This window comes from Polypterus senegalus, chromosome 1, assembly GCF_016835505.1.
Source record: "Polypterus senegalus isolate Bchr_013 chromosome 1, ASM1683550v1, whole genome shotgun sequence".
NCBI lineage: Eukaryota > Metazoa > Chordata > Cladistia > Polypteriformes > Polypteridae > Polypterus > Polypterus senegalus.
Genome location: NC_053154.1, coordinates 49,534,182 through 49,552,250, shown reverse-complemented (window position 1 = coordinate 49,552,250; position 18,069 = coordinate 49,534,182). Strand labels below are relative to the sequence as shown.

Genomic DNA, 18,069 nt, shown 5'->3' with positions numbered 1-18,069 from the left:
CATAAGTATTTTCTTGTCTGCTTATTTTTTTTTTTTTTTTTGCTGTGAAATGACACTTTCTTTCCAAAGCCAGTGTGGTGAAAATAACATCAGACACAGAGTTACAACCCCGCCCCCTTAAAAAACCTGCTACGTTACTAGGGTGTGTGTTTATGTATCATCTGCATGAAAGGTTCTGCTCTTTGTCGGCTCTCCCCAACTCTTTCGTTATCCAATACATAGTATCAGAACAAAGACACATTATGATAGGTGCCTGGATGGAAAGAATTTCCTAGGGCCAGGCTACTAACAGAAAAGAACAGAGAAGGACTAAATCACACAAAAAGATAGAGAGAGCACCACATTGGCAATAGCAGTAGATATTCTGCATATTTCCGGGTGGAAGCACAGAGTCCACCAAGGAAAGCAATCCCTGCAAGTGTGCTACATGTCCCAGAAGATACATTATGCAGGAACATTAGCACATGCATTAGATAGAAATGAACTGGATGGAAAAAAGTCAATGCTTCTTCAGAACTCCATAAGGTCAGTGATGAGTGATCATTGCTGGTGTATCTGGTCTCTACTGTTATCTGGGAACATGGCATGCTTTTACTCAGTCCCTCTCTGTCTGTTCTCTCCTTAGTTTAATCTGTGTCTCTCATGCGGTCCCTGAATCCCCTGCCTACTGCACCTTTAGACATCATGCAGCATACATGCATTGTGGATATCTCTTTTCTGAATTTCTGCTGCCAGACATATCCTTGCCCTGTGTCATCCTGGTGATATCTTTGCACTTGGCAAACTCTTGCCATCTTTCCTCAGTCTTTTGTTGTGTCATTATACTTTTATACCCAAGGTCCCCAAGTTTTCTGACATCACATTTCAATGGTAGAAGAAATAGCTCAGTAATGGTAGCCAGCGCAAGATAAATGGTAAAAAATAGAATGAGAAAGGATTTGTGACAGCTGGCAATTGAGTGTTGTGTAAAAAATTAATAAGGTGGCAGGGCACAGACTAGGGTAAATTACCATCTGTTTTGTAGGTTTACTGTCCCCAAAGTAAAATCCAGTAAAAGAATGTAATCATATTAATTATTAGCAAATAGGCAGTGTTGCGTGTTTTATTAAAACATTCTTAACAAGTCACTTTTCAGCAGACTATATATAACGCCATGACTGTTAAAAAACACAGATGCATTTTGTAAAGGAGCATATCCTAGGTTTATTGCATGACTTAAAATTGTTAATTTAGCTGGAAAAGAAAGCAAACCAGTCAACTGAACAAATGTTTTTAACAATTTTAATAGGCTACCCCAGGCTCTATTTAATTAGGCATTTTAAAAACTTTAGTGGAGAAAGATAAAAAGCAAAAACTATTAAAGTCATCACAGAAACAACACTGGTGCAGGTTCACAAATAAGTTGTTGCAGACACCCAATATCTGCAAAGTTTTATTGAGCGTCGTTTTCCGCTCGTGAAATCCCTGATTTTTTTTTAATGACGTTGACTATGACAAAGTCAATCACCCAGCACTGAAACTTTACAAACTGCCGTAAGTGTATCAGGCAATCATCAAGGATATGCAGAAGATGTATGTTCCCGATTGTGACATAAGTATTGACGAAAGTCTCATGGTTACAAGGGAAGACTGTCAAAAACAATACATTTCATCAATACCACAAGCCATGTGAAGCAAGCTCTTTGTATATCTGGAACCCGATACTTTACACTAGTAGAGTGACCAGGTAGGGTTGCAAGTATAGTCAATGCACATTGCTACATCATTTGTGCTGTCACTGGTGGACCCTTTGCTTGACCAAGGTTGCTTGTATAAGGATGGTCAGTTTCTATACCTCACCTGAACTGCTCGAAAGTTAACTTCAAAGGAAAACTGATGGAAGCTGCACACTGTATGACCAAACCACCATGATATGCCTTTTGATTCCAATCACATGAATTCCTCAATCTGCAAGCGTGATTCAGTAGTCGTATTGCGGATACCCAAAATGATTGCAAACAAGTGGAAGGACTAGAAAGACGTCTGCCTCCAAAGCACTGTTCACAATGCGGCAACTGTCAAAGCCTGTGTCAGGGGAAATGCGGAAGGCACTATGCCTTGTGCTGGGGTAGTTTCCAATGACACAATGGGCGGTGTCAATCGTGCAGGGCAGGCACTGACATTCTATTCTGCCTTACCCAAGTGACAGAAAAAATATTGCAAAAAACACTTTCAATGTCTGCTCAAATAGTGCCTGTGTGCGTTGTTGACTGTTTCAAAACATATCACATGACACACATGTACTAAATCTGCATCAGTACTGCAGTGGACACTAGACATCACTTTTTACTGTGATTATGTTGATGTTTTGATCTTCATATATTTCTCTTAACCGTAGTAACATTTTTTTTGTTATTGAAAAAAATACAAAGTTTTTGGCTGATTTTTTTCCGGAGGTAAACATAATGCTAAGGAGGCTACGTATCTTCTTTTGTTTCTTGTGTTTTGGTGAGTGGCTTCTCAATTTTTGTGTACAATATTTACTTGTTATTTTATTGTGTGGTTTGGTTTCCTTATTAAATAAACAAATCTTGCTCTTGATGGAAATGTATTCTTTCTTCCTGTGGATTAGCCTTTCTGAGACAAATGTTTCTAAGGGTATCACATTCTTACACAGACCACTTCTTAGCATTTGCTGTCATGGTAGGTAAGTGCACGTGTGTAAAATCAAAATGAGCATATTCTGCATGGCATAAATAGGTTTGATCTAGTTTAATAATGTTTACTCCACACCACCATTCAAATTCAGTTTTACTTTATTCCCATTTTAACAAGTTGAATTAAGTCTAAAGGACTTAAAAACAAACAGGAACCGTCAGAATTCACAGAATTCACTTTGCCTTCGGCATGCAGTGAGCAAGCAAATGAGTGAAACAGAGAGAGAGAAAGACAAAGAGAGAGAGAGAGAGTGGGAATAGAAAAAAGAGAAAGGCCTCCTAATTTTAAACTGAAGAATGCATACTAACATTTAACACCTCACCTTCCAACATTTAAGTGCCAACCAACTACGTAAGCATAAAACTTGACATAACTAAAGGAGTCTCCCACACACAAACTTGTTTAAAATTACATTTGCAGATTTTGAGCTACTGTAATTAGACATTAAGTTCAGAATCCTGTTTAAAGTTTTACACATCTACGATTATTTACACTAAACATTTACCATGTTTACCAATTTTTACATTACTCTCATTATGCATGTTTTCGATAGATACTGATTGTGTCAATTAGAATGTCAAACAGAGATAAAGTTGATGGCTATAATGTTATTATTTGTAACTCTGGTACGCCTCACTGCACACTCCACTAAACAAAGTGCTGCACCATTCGCTTGGCCTTAGTGAAGACACTATCAGTTCAAGTGAACTGTGACTGTGAATTTGTGATTACATACAAGGAAGATAGAGAGTCAAAGGATGATCATGCTATTTCTCACATTTTGTTATTTTGGAGTGTGTTAATTGTGGGATTTATGGTATTTGTGTGTATTTTTATTGAATAAAAAGCTCGCATAGGCTGTCCACTCAAGTAAAATGTGCTAATCCTAATGTAAATTATTGTGTAAATTATGCAGTATGTGCCAATTATGCAAATAGTAAAACCCTTTAAAAGCAAATAAACCTTCTTCATTTGGTTAAATGACACACTTTTATTCAACATTTCTGTAGTTTGGTTTAACAGCAGGGGTTGGGAGCCTTAAGTCTTGTCAGGGCCTGGGGCCAGTGGACTTCGGATCTAGCATTGTTCTCACTATTTGCAAATTCCACAAAAGTAAAATTCCAGTCTGTCTCGTGCATCCATTTTGTGTATCCATCTACTCCTCCATTTCCTAACCCAGTTATCCTAACCAGGATTTTAGAAAATTGGAGCCTATCCCAGTAAGCAGTGGATGTGAGGCATAGACATTCCCTGCACAGGGCACCAGTCTATGACAGGGTCAACACACAGACACACACATTCTAGGGACAAATATAATAAATGATACAAACTTAAAGCTTCATATCTGCAAATGTTTGAATAATAATTTATTTGTCCACTTTCCAAAGCCATACTTTGAATGTAGTGGTCACAGGGAGCTGGAGATAATCCAGGCAGTATCAGGGACAAGACAGGACGCCAATCTTGATTTCTCTCCCAGAGCCTCATAAGTGCACTTGCAACTGCATTTCAACCATCTATCCATTTTTCCATGGCATAGTTGTTTCATACTACATCTGATCTTATTTATTGTATTTGCACTTGCAATCACCACACACTAAGATGCCAGGGTAGAAAAATATATGATACACCTCATCATTCAAGCATCATGACTCCTTTTTATTAAAATATAACAAAAATGGACACCATAAGCCATATAATTGATTTTAATCAAATAAATTTCACTATAGATAGATAGATAGATAGATATTGTTAGTCTCTGTTCTTAGACCCCAGGACAGAAAGAAACTCCCTAAGTTACTTTAGCATTATTCATGCCTGCTTATTTTGTGCAAAAAGCATGTTAATCAGGACATTTCCACAACATCCAGTGTTCACATTGAGACAAATCAGCTGTTTTGTTTTTTTAACATTGCAAGTAACCTCAGCCATAGAAATAGACCAAGTGTCACCAAATGCTTCCCATCCTACCTGTTCTAAAGCGAACATATTCGTTGGGTGTGGTAATTCTCCAAAGTGATCCTTTCACCTTTAAACAAATCTTTTTCACATATTTCCTGAGAATAGTATGGGAAGCTACATTATGCTTGAACACTGATTTTGTTGTAGGCCATCTATGCCTCGATTAACAGTTCTGTCCATCATTTCAAATTAGGCAGGGTGTTTGTCACTATCATTTCTGTCCAGGGATCATTGTCATTGTGTTAAGGTCACTGAGCCGGCAGAATCCCTGTCAGCAAAGAACTGAAAAAAGACTGATACTATGAATATTGTAGTTGGTAGTCACGTAGGCAAAGTCAGAACTCAAACTTTTTATCTCTGTATTTCAGCCAGGCAGCCTTCTTATTCATCATTAGAAACTTCATTTAAGCAACACTCAAGAAATGCTCTTGTGAGTGTCCCCACACATAGCCAGTGCTGATCATGTGGAGAAATTTCAAAATAGTAGACATAAGAACCATGATCGAGAAGTCTGGCTCCACTGTCAAAGATCTTACTAAGTCACCTGCATCACATCCAAACACTACCTCATAGGAGCACTACATAGTTTTTCTAGCTGACTTTTACAAATTAGTTGCCCATATGAACCTCCAAGTGTAGTCCCAGAAATGGGTGACAGCATTTCCACTCAAGGTCAGGATTCAATATATTTATTGAGAATCCTCGGGGATTGTTATGAAATGTGCTTCCACAGTTCTGTTTTACAATAGTGTTATTTATGTACCATATATATGAATTGGGGGCGGCACGGTGGCGCGGTGGTTGTGCTGCTGCCTCGCAGTTAGGAGACCCGGGTTCGCTTCCCGGGTCCTCCCTGCGTGGAGTTTGCATGTTCTCCCCGTATCTGCGTGGGTTTCCTCCAGGCACTCCGGTTTCCTCCCACAATCCAAAGACATGCAGGTTAGGTGGATTGGCGATTCTAAATTGACCTTGGTGTGTGGGTGTGTATGTGTGTGTCCTGCGGTGGGTTGGCACCCTGCCCAGGATTGGTTCCTGCCTGTGCCCTGTGTTGGCTGGGATTGGCTCCAGCAGACCCCCGTGACCCTGTATTCGGATTCAGCGGGTTAGCAAATGGATGGATGGATATATGAATTGGGGAAGAAATTAAACAAGTATATCATTTAAAGATATTTTATTTGGTTTGAGAAATGTTTATTATTAGAGTGGTTTATTGATAAAATAGCGAATTAAATACTTACCAGACATATATTGCAGTAAATCCTGTGGCAACCCAGAAAGAAAAAGAGCAAACCCAGCTCAACTCACCCACTTGCATTCATTGTCAGGCACTTACAGAAAATTATTATTTATTTATTTATTTTTTTATCATACACCACATGTGTGATTCACAGAAAAATGTAATACATGTATACCACCCACTGATAATATGCTATCTCACAAAAAGATAGATCAATTTTTAACAGTCATCTGACTTAATATATGAGACCAGATATGGTACATAAGGTAGCTGCATACAGAGCCAGAATTCAAGGCAGTTATGTTACCAGTGCAGTCTCAGTTGGCACTGGAAGACTATTGGAGGTGATGGTAAATAGTGTGTGTTTTGGGGCAAAGTTTGCACAATTTTCCTGGGAATAGGCAATTATTGTAATTAATTTCTTCTGTGGGCAATGAATTGAAAACCATTTGTCTGCATATTTTAAAACAGAAACACTGTTATACAAATTATCTTTGACATTATCTTTACCTTATCGATGTTGTTATTATTATATTTGTATGTGTGTACCATTACATTAGTAATTAAGATGGAATGATTATGATGGTTAAGAGTGTTATACTGCAGAGGATATCTTTTAGTGTTCCATTTTGAACTAGTAAAATAACAATGTAACTGAGTTACAGCATGTGGGAGATCAATTCTAATTTGAAAGATAAAGAAAATGCATAGAAGGTATTCATTATTTCAAAATCACTTAAAGAAATGTATTTAACACATTTTAAAAAGCTGTAACATCTCATAGTCATTTGTAATCTTAGCACATATTGTAACAAGTGATGCCCATTAGCAATCAAACATCATCAGGCATCATTTCATATTATTCACATTACGGCAATCAGAATTTAAAAGGGATAATTAACATCCAGAGAGTTTACCTTTGAAAATCAAAAATTAATATTCCCAGAGTGGTTTTGAGGCTTTACACACAAGCAGTAAGGCAACTGAAAATTTGTATTTTCCAAAAATCTTCAATAAGTTGGTTTTTGGCTTCCAAGACAATTGCCTTGACAACCAAAACCAATGTGTTATTGTACATCATACAGTCCAAGTGAGCGTAGCTGCCAAGCAAGATGTGAGATTTTGCATAAAAATTTTAAGACTGCCATTTAAAACTTACTGAGACAGGATGATAAGTGCCATGCTGCCCGTGTAATTTACATTACATGCTGGCTAAACTTTGTCAAATGACCTACAGTAACAACTGTCTGTTTTTTGTTTTATTGTTTATTTCTAGAGAAGATCTATCCCTGGATGGGATGTCATTCCATTATAAGGCACATTGTCTCACATAGAAACCACAAAACTATCGGACCCATGTGATGTTAATCAGGAAAAACATGTTTAGAAAATATCTTGATAATATTACATTGGGATGTGGTCATTAAGGACCATGTAGACTCAGAGGTTTCAAAGATGAGCCAAAGGAAAAACAGCACCAAAATAATAATACATGATTATAATTATTATTAGGAGTAGTCGCAGTAGGAGCACTACTAGTAGTGTTCAGGTTTGACCCTTTTAAGTCCAACTCTCCCCGAAAACTGCTAGCTTCTGTGTGCAAGCTGAAAAAGTTCTGGAATTCCAAATGCCATCTGCACCCTGCAGAACCTACAGTGGCATCACAACTGTGGCCTCCACCCTGCTCCATCACTGGGCAAAACCTGGGCAAATTGGAAGCTGTTGTAGAAAAGAGGATAATAACAAAAGTGGATGCCATCATGAAAAATCCCCTATAGGAGGTGCTGTCTTAGAGGACTTTTAGCCACAGGCCCATTCTACCACGGTGTTCTAAGAAGAGCCTCTGGGGTAATTCTCTGCTCCCTGCTATCAGGCAATTCAATGCTTCATCCAATGTGCTTGTGCCGTTTGTTTATCAATTGATTAATTGGATGTATACATTTCCCAATGGGATTAATAAATTTTATCTGATCAAATCTAAATTAAACTTCAGAAATAGAACAGATAAAAATCACCGAGTTAGCTACACTGACAATCTGGGATAGAAGAGAGATGATAAAGAAAATAACTGTCTTTTATCATCTAGTTTCCTGAAAAAGATATGCTTAAACTAATTTAAAAAATGTGCCTTTGACCTGCTATAGTACATTGTTTATTTGTAACCAGATGTTTTTCCATGAATGGCAATCCAACTGCAAGCCATCCCTATTGGGCTCCAGAGACATAAACCAGGACCTTCACTCAGCACGAGTATGGAAGGAACCATCTCAGCTTAAACAGCCTGAAGAGGCATCTTAGGCTCAAGTGGCTAACCAGGCTTCTGCCTGCAAGAGTGTCTTCGTTCCACCTAAGCTCTGCTACATATTTTACTTCAAATTAAATGTTAGAAACTACATAATATTTCTACTAGGAGAGCTGATAAAAAAGAAAAGATGACAAACTAGAGTTACCCAAACCAAGAATTCTGAAAAATGAAGAACCAGATACTTGTTCAAAAACATGCCAAGGTCAAAATCAAATAATTACTGAATCTCAATTCCTGGACTAAGTACACTCTTGGAATGTTGAAGGTCCCTAGAGAGTCTCCAAACTAATAGAACACACAACATTCAAAAGGAACAAAAAAAATGTAAAAAGAAAATCAGTCTCTGCTTGCTCACACAGAGATCTGCCACGTATGTTCTCCCAAGCTACAGTATATGGTGCCGTCGGATTTCATCACCATGCGACGTGTTCTGCACTAGAACACAAATGAGGAAAGCAAAAAGGACTATAATAATATTAATAAATGCTCAATATCCCAGTACTTTCAAACCTGAGCCACAGTTTTTGAGCCATGTGCACGTAATAATTTAACAGGAGTGGCACAGTGGTGCAGCAGTTTGCCCCCTGGATTTGAAACACACTTTGGTTCCCCTAGACGTTTTAGCAAAGGATTGCCATTATGAACAATGCCTTACATCCTTTCTGTGACACCCTAATACTGAGGGCTTTCTGCTAACTGCTAGGGGCTCTTTTATACCAATATATGCCAAGTCAGAAGATTTCTTCTTTTAAAATGTTTCTTCTCTTTTAGTCATTCTGGTGTGCATTCAGACCATAGTGTGTGTGTCTATATGTTTATTTATCTATCTATGTATTTATTTATTTTAAGAGCATCTGTAAAATGTAATTTCCCCCTGGGGACAAATAAAGTTTGTTCTATCTATCTATCTATCTATCTATCTATCTATCTATCTATCTATCTATCTATCTATCTATCTATCTATCTATCTGTCTGTCTGTCTGTCTGTCTGTCTATCTATCAAAAGTATATTTTAAGCTCTGCAAGCATGAAACCTTGTACACTTTCCATCTTTTGGTTTTCCGAATTTAATGCTGCAGTTCCTAAATTGTTAAAAGTTGCTCTTCAGTAAATAAATGTAGATGGCCTGTAACAACCTCTTGTGACCCTTTGCTATTCTTCTCAGAAGTGTGAAATTATTTTGGTCCCTGCAGCTCAAAACATTTTTGTTCTAGTTTATTTTCCATGCTTTTGTTCTGTCAGTAAGCTTAACAATCTGAATCTTCTTCGGAAATTTTGTGTGAACATTTGATTTTCACGTTTTTGATGGCTGTCTTGTTTTTTTCTGTTTTTTCTGCTTTGACAATGTTCTTTTTTTCCTTTGTGATTTTAACCAGGGTCCACCCATAAAACATGCCATAAGGAAATGCTGCTTTTTTCATTGATTGTACAGATATTTACTACCAAAAATATTTATCTAACACATCTAGGACTGTACTGTATGTATTTGGACAGTGACACAATTTTCATAATTTTGGCTCTGTACACTAGCACAAATAAAGCAATCACTATACAACTGAAGTGTTGACTTTTAGTTTTAATTTAAGGAGTTTACCAAAAAATATTGTATGAACTGTTCGGGAATGACAGCCTTTTTTTGCATAGCTCCCCCCACCCCCCATTTCTGGGTTCAAAAGTATTTGGACATTTGACCGACAAGCCATTCCATAGCTAGACTGGAGCAATACCCTCATTATTTCTTTAACTATTAAGCAGGTAAAAAGTCTGGAATTGATACCAAGTGTGGAGTTTGCATTTGGAAGCTGTCACTTTGAACTCTCAATATGAGGTCCAAAGAACTGTCCATGCAAGTAAAACAGGCCATCATGAGGCTGATAAAACAAAACAAACCCTTTAGAGAGATAGCAGAAACATGTAGCGTGGTCAAATCAACCTTTTGGAACATTCTTAAAAAGAAGACACACACTGGTGAACTCAGCAACTCCAGAAGGTCTGAAAAACCACAAAAGACAACTGGGGTGGATGATTGCAGAATTCTGTCCTTGGTGAAGAAGAACCCCTTCACTACATTTAGCCAAACCAAGAACACTCCCCAGGAGGTAGACCTATCATTGCCAAAGTCTACAATCAAGAGAAGCCTTCATGAAAGTAAAGACAAAGGGTGTTTGCCAGAAAATATTTTTAAAAGTCTGTCCAGTTCTGAAACAATTCTATTGGGACAAATGAGACTAAGATCAATATATACCAGAATGTTGGGAAAAGAAGACTATGGAGAAGAGAATAAATGGCTTATGATCCTCTGAATACCACATCATCTGTAAAACATGGCGGAGGTAGTTTTATAACATGGGCATGGATGGCTATGAACTGAAGTCAGTCACTAATGTTTATTGATGACATGACTGCTGGCAGAAGTAGCAGGATGAATTCTAAAGTGTACAGGGCTACACTATCTGCTGGGATTCAGCTGAATGCTGCAAAACAGATAGGACAACACTTCACAGTACAGATTGACAATGAGCAAAATCATACTGCAAGAGCAAACCTATGTGCTTTTCAACTTATAGAAGTGGAATATTCTTCAATAGCTGAGTCATTCAACTGACCTCAACCCAATTGGACACACATTTCACTTGCTCAAGACAAAACTGATGGCAGTAAGTCCAAGGAACAAGTAGCAACCAAAAACAGCTTCAGTAAAGACCTAACAAAGAATTACTAGATTGGTGTGAAGGCTAGGAGGCACCAATGACCTCCAAACACGAACACACCAATACAATCCTGGGTTCCAATAAATGGTTTTTATTAAACAAATACCTCATGAACATAAGTACAAACAAGTTGTTTCTTCTGCCCTCTCTTTACTATACTGCTCTCGTCCAGTCGAGTATTTGCCTTCCTTCCTCCCAGCTCCGACTTGCATGGGCAAGGAAGTGCATTCCGTTTTGTTGAGGACCCAGGTGTTCTTCTGGTGCCAGGATTTTTGCCCATTAGAAACACTTCCGGATCATACAGAAAACCTTATTAACAGGGAATGTATCTCCCTGCAGCACCTTCTTGTGGCACCAACAGACCCCAGCAGGGCTGCGTTACCAGACTACAATTCCCAACATTCCCTGTTGGTGTCTGGACGGGTACTGATATCCAGGGCTGCTGCCATCTAGTGTCCTGGAGTAACAAATATCACTTAGAGTCAGTTTCTCCCTGTCCTTTGCTTTCATCCTGGCTAGGAAAGGGGCTACAAATATGACCAGTTGGGTCACCTATCCATTTGCCTGAGGCTTCCCATCTGGGTAAGGAATCTTCTCTTTTGGCTAGGATGTCCGTCAGTCCACCTAGAGAGTCTCGTTTGGGTATGGCGCCTTTCTCTCTCATGGCCAGGATGCCTTTCTGTCCACTTGGAGCCTCCAGTTCAAGTAAGTAACCATCCCCTCTCCTGATCGGGATGCCTGTCCATCCTGTGTGGCACTTACATTGGAAACCCATCACTTGGAGAAGGCCATGGGTTCCATACTTAAGGCAGACATTGACTGTAAAGGATTTTTAAACAAATATTGAAAATGATAATTACAGTATATTTATGATTATGTTAGTTTGTCCAAATACTTTGTGCCCTTGAAAATAGGTGGATCATGTATAAAAATGTCTGTCTTTTCCAAACAGCTCTTACAATATTTTTGCTAAACCCTTGAACTAAAGCTGAAAGTCTACAATTCAATCACATCTTTTTTTGTTTCAAATCCATTGTGGTGGTGTTCAGTTCCAAAATTATGAGAACTGTGTCACTGTCGAAATACTTATGGACCTAACTATATTTAGAAGCAGTAGTATTACAAAGCCCTCCAGTGTTTTTCATTTGTATTAAATATTTTCTGTCAAGTATTTTGCCAAATTGTGTCGCAAGTTGTAGTGTGATAAACATCAGAATAAAGGACATGATGTTTGTTTGGAATCTTTTATCTGCTGTAATACTTACACATTATTCCTGCTGTTTGGGCAGTAATAGAATACATCAGACTTTACCTTTCTCCCATCTTTCTCTCTAATTCAAGATACTTGCTTTACTCTGTGGCCCCATCCCCTTTTAAAGGTGTGTGTCAAACACCCGTGTATTTCATCTGGTGAGGCTATCTGTCAGTGTCAGGTACCTGTGAAGTCCTGATTCAGTCCACTATATACTGCTTAACAGGTTAGTCTATGTCCTCCTCAGCTTCCTGTCTGCAAGAACAATAAATGCTGAACATACCAGTAGTGACTGGTTCGGACACGTTCACTTCATGCTCAAAATTCATCTCAGCTACCAGCATCTCCAGGCTGCTCCACACTTGGACAGATGTAACCACATTTCTACCAGCTTTTCCCTTTCCACTGCCAGGGCTGACTGGCATCACAGTTTGGTTTACTATCATCACTCAATCCTTTTTGCCCATCCTAAACCATCCGTTCATTTGCTGGACTCTTCTAGACCTTTTGCATGCCAGTATTGCAGATCTATTTGAGATCATGCTTGGTGTAGGAACTTTAGGTCTAGGAGTTATGGGTCTTTAACAGACATGCTGATGATGTGACTATTCCTGCTTGATTTCAAATGTTTCATATACCTGCATTTGTCTAACCATTCTGGTTACACAAAATAAACTGGAGGTAATAGTTATGAGTATATTGAGCCACACAGTGATGGAAGTTATTCTTTAGTCCACCAATATATTCAGAGCTTAGGTCAAAACCTGTAAGTGATCATGATAAAAGTTGTCTCTATCGTGGAGATTCCCCTACACAAGTCACTGTGCTAATCTTGCCCTCTATGACTTCATTGCCCTCTCTGTCACTCTTAGTCCCTTTTACTTGTCCCCTCCAGTTCACATGAACATCTGACAAACCTCCCACTGAAGTTCAGCGCTAGATTCCAAACAACCTCTTTTTTTTCACCTGCTAATATTGGCTATAGGCTCTGAAAATTTAGAAAGCTCTGCTTCAGTCTCAATGCATCAGTCTGGCACATCACAAAGTAATGATAAACAACTAGGCTGTTAATTGAAGTTGAATACTTCATGGGAAAAAAGGGTAGGCTCTTTTGTGAAGAAAAGAATGGATAGCTGAAGTTAAGCAGTACATTTTTATTATGTCTTGTGGATGACTCAGAGCAAAGAGTAAAACAAGTTGAATAGAAATACTGAATGGAATTTCTGCAGCCAGATAAATAGGGTATAGTGACTCATGTGACATGCATAAGAAGCTGCTTCAGGTGTACTGTACTTTGTTTATTGTTGCTTCATACGACTTTGCAACGTGCTTTTTCACCTTGGTTGCATCAGTATGCATATGAAGATGTCACATACAACAGGCAGAAAAAGATAGAAAAGATAAGACAAAAAAGGTTTCTGCAAATTTAAATAGGTTATATGAAATATGCTGTTTGTAAAATGTAACTTTTATCAATGAGATGAGTTAATTTTTTGTATTTGTATGTTTTCCAGTTAAGTGAGAAGCACTAAATTTTATTTTTATTTAATAAAGACTATACAGTATAGACCATTAAAAGTTTTAATAGACTCCAAGATGGAAGAGAACATCACATAGAATGAGCAATTCAATCCCTTAAACAAATTGGCATTATGCATTGTTTGACTAAGCATATGCAACCACTTAATCCTAAGCAGACTTGCCTAAAATTACAGCCTGTGGAGAGGGACTTCAAAACATTATACTGTATATATAAACACCTAGACGCTCGGAACAAGTCATGGCTCATCTTGCCTTGTTCCTTCCATGTGCACTTGTGACAGTTGTACTGACAATCAAGTAGCACATCTACAAATGGCTAACTAGCACCTCATGATCTCCTCTCCAGCACATGTTTTCTCATTGAATCCTACTCTTTACACTCTTTGCACATCCTCGGCCTCTTCCACAGCATGCTGGCTGCCCCAGCTGTTCCCAGCTACGCAGAGTGCTCTGAATCTTTCTTCTAGGATGTCAACTACCCTAGCTCCTTCCATTCTTCTTGGGATCTCTTCATAGACTCTTGTCACTTTTTCATCCCACTGGATCACTGGACTAGCTCACAGCACTCCTATGTAAACCCTTCTGCAGGTATGAAGAACCATCACAAAGATGTGGAAAAGACAAACACCATTCTGGAACAGTCACTGACTTTTTAAGTGCTAAGTCTGTCACTCTGCTGTTCTGTCCACTCTAGAGAGTTGCCCCCAGATGGTCTATAATGGCTTACTCTGCCCGTTGTCACTTTATTTCAAAAGATGCAGACTTTGCATGTGGGTTGAAATGTCACATTTCAGTAATACCACAAACTAAACACAAATTCTGTGGTTGTGGTAGATCAGTACATTAAATCTCAGCAGAAATGAATATGAATACAGTGCATTTTCTTTTGAGTGTTACATTTTAAGAAGGAAAGGTTTTTCCTTTTAATTAAAAATGTTAGATCAGGTTGTCAGCATAAAGTAATGTGCATGGTGAAAAAATATGCATATAATTCTGCTTTTGTCTTCTCACAGAAACTCGAACGGATAGAACAAAGAAACTGTTTAGACATTATACCGTTGGATCATATGACAGCTTCGATGCATCAAGGTAAGGACCATTAGCAGACTTAATTGCTGTGCTGTGCTCAGTTGAGCAACAAGCCTTTTGGTTAAAGGTACATTATGTCCTACATAGAACAGTTAATCATACATACAAACTGAACAATAAAACAAGCGTCTAATGTTACCAAACTTAAAGAATGTTTGAATATAAACACGAACCTAACTATGATTGCAAAGGTCATGTCCTCTACAGGTTTATGTCTCGCTGCACAGTCTGCTTTCCCATCCCACCCTCCAAACATTAGAAAAATCAATATATAATGAGTATTAATTATTCCTGAATTGCTACATTATTGGTGTTCATTCATGGCTACATTTGACACTCTTGCTGTACATACTTTTTTCTTTTGTTCATGCTATCACAATTCTCCATGTAAATCCCTAAGTAGTGTAAGAAAATAACCCTATTTCATTTGTGTAAAGCGTGAAACTAAAGTAAAAATAGTAAAAAATAAACAGACTGAGTTTAAATTGAATTTATGAAAGAAAAGTCTATGCTTGTTTCGGTTCATTGTTAATCCTGTGTTTACTGTTAATGCATTTGCACCCTCTTTTAATGTAAAATTTTCATTTACAAAGAGAAAAATACAGAGAGAGGGGTGAAACCAGAGAGACTGGGAGAGTTGAGATCAGGGAACTGGCCAAAACAGGAAAAGTGTTATAATTTATAATAAGGACTGAAAATTGTATAACTTAGAGTGCACTACCCATTGGTGACCTCAAGGTGGCTGTGGGTATCCATGCCCTTGCTGGCCCAGAACACTAGCTCCATGAGGCGACGCTAACTACTACACCACCATATGGATGTTAGGAGGGTTCTGTAAATACAAAGTTGTTTAGAAGCACACATCCTAAGGACTCAACTAGCATTACTTCATTCTTTGAAGTTGTTTGATAAGAACATGGCCCATGAATAAATGTTGAATACAATTCTGATATGAGTTTTGAGTTTAAATTTGATGGAAGAACAAATATATGTTGGTGTTTTGGTCAGAGTGTCTCTCTTTTATGTTATAGTCAGCCTACTTGAAGCTATCAATAATGCAGAATTTCAGCTGGATTTTTAATTTGTACTTTTTATAGGACATTCGAAAATGTGGAGTTGTATAAAATGGCACTGTCCTTGCATAATAATTTTGACTGCAAAAGAGATGAGGAGGAGAGAGGTTAGGAACATGCACTGATACAGCATATTGTCGCACCCACCACACGACGAACCACCGACACCTCCGCACCACCACGTTAGTTTGAATGGAGTGGAACAGTGTGAGGGCCAAACTAAAAATGTATTGTCTCTGAGTTTTCATATGTATACAGACATATATATGGATAAAAGTCCACTAAACAGTGGCATGTTGTTGCTTTATGGTATAGCCTAAGAAATGGTAAAAAATATGAATAATTGTCACTCATTTTAAGTGTCATATACATTCTCAGAAAAATTAATTTTCAAATGCAACCATTCAGAATCCTATAAAAAAAATAAATTTCCACAGCCTGCAATTCCATCACTTTGTCATAAGGTCAAAGCCTCTGAAAGAAAACAATGACTCATCAACTTATTAACAATATGCAGCACTGCTTTGCTTCATCTGCTACTGAGGCTTTATTTAGTGCAGCTATGACTGTCAGCATGCAGAGCCTGGCATGAACATTTTCTATCTAATCACGTTTTTTTTTTTTTTTCTCTGATTGTGTCTTTCAATGCTTTTAAAAAGGGTTTAAAAAATTATTTGTCTCTGTCTGTGCTCACTACGGTCTGATTGTGACATTGTAATAAAATTTCTAATGACTTGGATGCTTGCAACAGAAATTCTAAGAAAGCATATTCTGTGGGAACTATGGGTATAGGTATAAAGCAGCGTTCATTATGACAATGAGTCGTAAGGCAGGTTAAGAAAAAGATATCTAAATAGTATCAAATCTTGGCCCCTGGAAATCCAACTTGGTGAACTACTGTTTTGATTCCCATGCATGCCACTTAAATTGCAGTATTAGCCTGTGGCAGACCCTCACTACAAATTCTCTTTGTTTCTGCTTCAGTGTAAAATATGGCAACTATATTGAGCCCGATGTATTAAGCTGAATTTATAATCATATTTTTGTAACACCTGGAGTTGCAGGTATGGACTGACTTATAGACTTACTGACGTTAGAGTTTACGCCGGTAGATGAGCGGGTTTCCTTCCTGCAAATTTGTGTCTTATTGAGGTCTCTTGTCTTTGTTAGAAACAACCACCAGTTTTGTCTTTGTTTATGTGACGACAACTAGATCTGAGTATCCAGCCTTCTTAGAGACTTTCGGGAGGGGGTGTCTGGAACTTGCTACCACTGGCAACTCATCTTTCAACTAGGGAACTTTAACACTCATGTGGATAACAACAGTGAAACCTGGAAGGGTGAGATTGGGCAGAACAGAGTGGTGTTTTGTTATTGGACAGTCACATTTTGTCTATAGTGAACACCATGTCCAAGCATTAGGGTGTCATTATGTGACTTGGCACCAGAATCCCCTGGGCCATAGGTCAATGATTGATTTTGTGGTTGTGTTATCATATCTACTACCGTATGTTTTGGACACTCAGGTAAAGAGAGGGGCTAAGCTCTCAATTGATCACTACCTTGTTGTGAGTTAAACCAGATGGTGAAGGAGATGCCAGACAAACCAAGTGTGTCTAAACTTATAGTGAGGGTGTATGTTGGTACATTTAGCCGACTACCATGTCTGGGAAATCATCAACTTGCATCTTTGAGTAGACCCAGAACATGTTGGAGAAATTATGTCACTTGGCTGGCCTGAGAACACCTTGGTATCCCTGTGGAGGAATTAGAGAAGGTGGAGAGGGAAAAAGGATGTCTGGGCATCTTTGCTTAGACTGCTGCCTCAATGACCCAGACCCAGATTAGTGGCAGTAAGTGGATGGACAGATGGATGTAATATTTAATTATTCAGCATTACCTTGTTGAAAAAGACTGTCTATAGGAGAAGATAGTGAAAGGCTGTGTAAGTGTGCAGCTGCAAAAATTAAAAGAAGATAAAGGTTCTTTCCATGCTGGAAAGATAAAGATGTTTAGAGCCTGTTCTATGGTACAGCTTTCTTCGGGTGTTTGACTATAAAAGTAGACGTGGTATGCAGGAAGGGGAGCAAAACACACAACCAGAGAGATGAAAGGAGCGAAAGATGAGAGTGGTTTGAAAAGCATGCATTAAACAGGATGAAGGAAGAGATTAAAAGTCAGTTGGTCATTAAGTCCTGTGG

The 18,069-nt window shown here is 38.3% G+C and overlaps 1 protein-coding gene across 3 annotated transcripts in view; it reads left to right on the top strand.

Moving 5' to 3' along the window:
• Window positions 1-18,069, top strand: part of shank2b (SH3 and multiple ankyrin repeat domains 2b) — a 1,055,424-nt gene that overhangs the window by 685,582 nt on the left and 351,773 nt on the right. For all 3 annotated transcript variants that reach the window (XM_039749058.1, XM_039749068.1, XM_039749076.1), the window contains exon 16: window positions 14,720-14,795. In XM_039749058.1, the coding sequence (XP_039604992.1) occupies window positions 14,720-14,795 (76 nt within the window). The remainder of the gene's footprint in view (window positions 1-14,719; window positions 14,796-18,069) is intronic.